The sequence below is a fragment of the Plasmodium cynomolgi genome, chromosome 7, assembly GCF_000321355.1.
Source record: "Plasmodium cynomolgi strain B DNA, chromosome 7, whole genome shotgun sequence".
Classification (NCBI taxonomy): Eukaryota; Apicomplexa; class Aconoidasida; order Haemosporida; family Plasmodiidae; genus Plasmodium; species Plasmodium cynomolgi.
The window spans coordinates 372,733-378,406 of NC_020400.1; the positions used below are offsets into that span (position 1 = coordinate 372,733).

A 5,674-nucleotide genomic window follows, 5' to 3' on the forward strand; every position below is an offset into this window, starting at 1 on the left:
AAAAAGTAGTATTTATTTAGCTATACAATGTTTAGGTTAATAAAAAATTCTGAGTTCATTTTGCACCTGCACTGAGCGCCCTAAAAAACAACAATAATTCTACTATTTTGCCTGACCATTTTAAAAAATGTATTAAAAAAAAAAAAAAAATTCCAAAGTTGCTGTATCTACACATTTTAGCTAATTTTTCACCGATTTTTGCAGAAAAAATGCTGTTTTTCAGACGAGACAGAAGAAAAAAAAAAGTTGCATTCATATTTCCTTAAACACGCTTTGCCTTTATTTTTCATTTGTTAACAATTCTCAATTTTGGCCATTTTTTCCTATGACGTTATTTCATTTTTGTCACATGTTATGTGTGTGAAAAGAAAAACTCACAACAGTTTGCACATAAGTGTGTACTGCACGTATTGTATGAGCACACGGTTGTGTTCGCACGGTTGTAACCTGGAAGTCGCAATCGAAATCGCAACGACATGATATGTGAAGGTGCGACACGCGTTGTCCCTTCTCCCCATTGCAATTGTCCAACTACAACAGTTCCCGCCCTTTTGTAGATACATGTGTTTGTTTACTTCCCTCCCCCCCAAGGGCATACACTTGACCCACTTTGTAGAAATAGCACAACCCCTCAATGATTTGACACCTCTCCCTCCCCGTTCATAGATATATCATATCCTCATGTTTAATTTAACCATCTTAATTACGTGGTTCTTTAGTCTTTTTTTTTACTAGAATGTACATAATTTTTTTGTTTTAAAAGTGATAAACAGAGGACATATATTTTTTTTGTCTCCATTGTAGTGTTACACGTAAATCTCTGCTTTACATTTTGTAAAAAAAAAAAAACGCTGCAGTGAACTTCGCCCCCATTTTGGCTTACCCCTTTTAAACCGTATTTCACAGTAAGTACACTCAATATGGAAATAATTGCAGAGAAACCCAAAGTGAAATTTAATTTCGTGTCTGAGGACTACAAAAACTGTGACAGTTCTGATTACTCAGAGTGTGCGGATGACTATGGCAGACCAAATGGAAAGGACTATTTTTATGCTAATAGAATTTTGTCTTTGGACAGAAACAGTGAACAGAGAAGGAAAGAATCCCCCAGTAAGCGACCAGGGTTATGTGTAGATGAAATTTGCACGTGCGGCTTTCACAGATGTCCCAAAATAGTAAAACCATTACCATTCGATGGGGAAAGCAATTATCGAATCGAGTTTGGTCCAAAGCCGCTGCCGGAACTACCGCCTAGGCAAGAAGCTAAGTTGACAAGGTCACTGCCATTCGAAGGGGAGAGCAACTATAGAAGTGAGTTTGGACCTAAGCCTCTACCGGAGCTTCCCCCACGGGTAGAACAGAAGCCTCTCAAATCGTTGCCATTCGAGGGAGAAAGCAACTACCGGAGCGAGTTTGGGCCCAAAGCGCTGCCGGAACTACCTCCAAGAGTTGAACAGAAGCCTCCCAAATCGTTCCATTCGAGGGAGAAAGCAACTATAGGAGCGAGTTTGGACCTAAGCCTCTACCTGAGCTTCCCCCACGCGTTGAACAGAAGCCACCAAAATCGCTTCCTTTCGAAGGGGAGAGCAACTATCGAAGCGAGTTTGGACCTAAACAGCTTCCGGAACTACCGCCTAGACAGGAAGCCAAGTTGACGAGGTCGTTACCATTTGAAGGGGAAAGTAGCTACAGAAGTGAGTACGTACGGAAGGCTATTCCTATCTGCCCGGTTAATCTGTTGCCCAAATATCCAGCCCCGACTTATCCGTCTGAGCATGTGTTTTGGGACTCCACGTGCAAAAGGTGGTATTAGTGGTCCACCTACAAGTGATCGCCTGAGATGTATGGAAAAGGAAGGAATTATTTGAATCTAGAAGGTGCGCAGAGCCTCCAATAAATCGGATGGCAGTGGATAGTGCGAGCTAGCCAAATTGTTAAATTTGTTACGGTGATCTTCACATCAGGTTATGTAAATTGTTTCTCTTTAACTGGAAAAAGGAGGTGTCTTTTTTTTGCTCCTATTTTATGCGGCTTTTTTTTGCTCCTATTTTATGCTGCTTTTTTTTGCTCCTATTTTCGGCTGCTTTTTTCCTTCTGCTTTCTTTTTTCTGCTTTTTTTTTCTTATAAGCCCCAACTGGCGTTTCTCCCCCTTCTGGAGCAGCACTTGGAAGAGTGCATCATTCTCTGTACCTAATTTGTGTGTGTGGACTGCTGGAGGTGGACTGCTCGTGGTGGACCATTTCGTAGCCCCTTCCCCATTTGTGCATTAGCATTTTCCATCAACAAGAATTTGAGCACGTCTAACTTTATGCCGCGTGTAGAGGCAAATTGTTTAGCTTCTTTGCGAATAAATTGGAAAAAGAGACAAGGGACATCACAGTGGGTGGATGGATGAATGGATGGATGGCTGAAGAGAGAGAGAGAGAGAGAGAGAGAGGAAGGAACGATTCATATGTCAGATGAGCAATTTCTCCGTTTTTCCCTTTTATCTCCTTTTTTTAAATTTCCTTTTTTCGACTTCCTAGTGGTGTGTGCACCATCTACTTATGTGACAATGTACGTGAGTACACCACTGATGGTTTGAACGCGCGCAGGTGTAAATAGCGTCACTTGGTAAGACCCTACGAAAGAGGGGCAGGGGCAAATGGTGTCCCTTTTCCTTCTCCGCTATATCACACCCCACTTTTTTGATAACTATATGAACAGATAAAGGTGATTGCTAGGGTGAATATATGCTTAAGAGGTTACGTGTGAAGGGGCTTATATGTGAACACACAAAAAAGGTTAGCAGATCTACTGCTGTGTAGACACACAAAAAGGGGGTGGGGAGCCAATCGGCGTGTAAAATTCGCAGGTAGCAACAAAACAATGTGCACTGGAAAATGCGCGAGGTGATCGTGCAAGAGTGGAAGCATGCCTCTGCACAGTCCCAAATGAAACAAAAAAAAAAAAAAAAAAGAAACACGAGGGTGCTTAGGTGAAGGAGCCAAAGGTGTGGCCACTGCGTTCAGCCAAGTCCTCGCCACTGAGTTCAGCCAGGCCCTCGCCACTGCGTTCAGCCGAGTCCTCACCACTGCGTTCAGCCAGGCCCATGCCAGGGAAGGATAGCATACAGATATACCCTTTCTTCCCTACCTCCACCATCTATTACTACAACTCGTTATTAATGTAGTCCAGATTGAAGTCGCGCTTGACGTACTCCTTAACGTGAGAGATGTCCTCCCTGGACCTGAGTTTCTTGAGTAAAATATTCAGCTTGGTAACAACCTGGATGACTTCACCAATGGAGAGTTTATTCACCGTTTTGGAAATATCTCTTAAAACATCAAGAAAGAGGAGCTCCTTCAACTCGTAGGAGGCAACCTGACTGGAGTTCTTAATCAGTCCATAAAGCAAAAACTCGTACATGATATAATTTGCGTCATTTTTATCCAAGTACAATTTGAAGAAATCGATTAAGGGAGTGAATAGCAACTTAAATTTTGAGTTGTTATAAATATTGAATAACATTAATTGAAAAATATTTCCCAAACTCTCCAGGGCATAGTTGTAATTGTTTTTATTTATATCTCCTGTGGTGGCAAAGGAATTCAGGATGGATGTGAGCATGTCTGTCACGTGTTTCTTTACATGCTCATCATTATCAAATTCAAAGTCATTTATAACGGAGAAGTAGTTTTGAACTAATACTTTATTCTTTGTGTAGAAGGTACTATTGAGCTTCAATATTTTTTCTATGTCCTTTATCATTCTTGTAATTTCTGTCTCATAGGAGGAGGTGTATTCCTTGGATATAAAAAATTTGTATCTATTCTGTGCTGGGTTCATCATTATTTTAGGGTTCAAAGTGATTACGTAAAATGGAGATTGTTTCATTTTGCTATAGATGTAAGCATTTTCGTTAAGTTCATATTTGGGGGTAGGACTTTCCGTGGGGATACTATTATTATATTCGTCTTCCCCGTAGGAGTTAAAAAAGCGCTTCTCAAAACTTCTGGAGAAATCTGCTTCGCCTATAAAATTGTAGTACTCAAAAATGGCCTCCTTCATATGGTGGTTTAAATTATCCATTAGGATAACCAATGTGGAGGAATCCATGTAGGGATACACATAATATAGCAAGGATACTGGATACTTGTGACTTACGATGAGCACATCTATCACTTGGTTGTTTCTGTTTTGGTAAATTTTTGTGATTAAGTCGAGAGTGCTGTGTATGTACTTCTCCTCATCCCCCTCATCATCTTTGTTGCAGTAGAACTCCACTCCCTTCAACAGTAAGAGACACCTATTATTTTTGTGAATGAAATAATTTTTACATACTTCTACATCTTCCTCTACAAAAATTACATTTTTCGGTTTGTCGATGATTGCTGATGCGATGCTGTTCAGTCCTATTTGTAGTATGAACAAGTCGCTGTCTGTGTACTGCTCGATTAGCTTCTTTGTCGTTTCTATGAACTCCTTGTTTTCTCGGTCCCACGTCCTTTCCACGACTCCTTCGAGGGCCTCTACATTTTCGGGGTTCACGTGGTCCGACCGGAGCGCTTCCAGCAGGTCTGCGGGTGGTTGCACGGGGGGCGGTTTACTCGAAGCGGTTAGATGGGGAGCGGTTTACTGGACGCGGTTAGATGGGGAGCGGTTGTACTCGACGCGGTTAGACGTGCAACTCCCGAACGTGCAAATGTGCGGCGTGGCCCCGCTATCAATGAGCGGGGCGGGCCTCTCCGACTGGCGCGAGACACCTACCCAGAGAGGAATATACCTTACGTAGAACGTAATTCTTCACGCCGCTCAAAAATGTGGACGTCCTGCAGGTAACGCTGAACAGAAAATTGTTTTCCTTCACCTTTATGAAATCGTTTATGTTATTTTTGTCCAAGGAGATGTATCTGTTTTCTGTAGAAAGGAGTAAGGGATTATCGACATAAGCGTGGAGAGTTGGGAAGCAAACATAGCAGTTACACGCGGCGCTGCCTTCGTGATCGCTGCTCTCCTCCTGTGCACAAAAAGATACCGTCCAGTTCAGGGGACACGTTTAAATTCCCTTCGATATTTTTCGATTCATTAGGCAAAAAAAAAACCGTCGTCAACGCATAGCAAGCAGCCAGAAATTTATACATCTTTCCAATTTAGTGCCAATTTATTTTTCGAGGACCTTTCTCGCATGTTCTTTGTTTGCATTCGTTGCGCGAAATAAAAAGTGTGGGCAAGCACAGGCGGGGAAGCAAAGGCGTGGAAGTAAAGGCGGGGAAGGAAAGGCGGTGGAGCACAGGCGGTGGGGCAAAGGCGTGGAAGCAAAAGCGGAGGCTTGCACAGGACTATTTCGCCAAAAAGGAGAGTTCTCTTTTCATCTGTTGGGTCAAATTCGTGGGGAGGCCATCAGCGAATTGGAGCAATCTTTCTCCAGGCAGAAGTTCCTCACGCGAGGGGTACTCACACACACGCACACGCATATATATATGCATATATATATATGTATATATACACGCGCCTACCTTCCTCACCCCCGCGTGCGTGGCCTTTTTTTTTTTTTACACACAGATATGATGGCTCCTAGCATGTGCGGTCATTTCGGCCAACAGTGAATTTCCAAAGAGAGTCACAGCGTAAAATTATTTGAAGCAAAAGGGAAATGGTGTAAAGGTATGTCCCTCTCTCCTGTTCTGCCTC

At 42.5% G+C, this 5,674-nt stretch overlaps 2 protein-coding genes across 2 annotated transcripts; one reads left to right on the plus strand and one right to left on the minus strand.

Moving 5' to 3' along the window:
• Nucleotides 1-920: 920 nt before the first annotated feature.
• PCYB_071730 (hypothetical protein) lies at nt 921-1,813 on the plus strand (the record flags this gene model as incomplete). Its single annotated transcript, XM_004221570.1, has 2 exons — nt 921-1,650; nt 1,677-1,813. The coding sequence occupies 2 exons, from the start codon at nt 921-923 to the stop codon at nt 1,811-1,813; spliced, it is 867 nt and encodes a 288-aa protein (XP_004221618.1).
• Nucleotides 1,814-3,968: 2,155 nt separating this feature from the next.
• Nucleotides 3,969-5,160, minus strand: PCYB_071740 (hypothetical protein; the record flags this gene model as incomplete). The annotated part of the gene is made up of 3 exons (XM_004221571.1): nt 5,019-5,160; nt 4,751-4,900; nt 3,969-4,560 (listed from the first exon to the last, which is right to left on the minus strand). Coding segments are annotated over exons 1-3 (848 nt in total), but the record flags the coding sequence as incomplete, so codon positions are not given.
• Nucleotides 5,161-5,674: the final 514 nt, after the last annotated feature.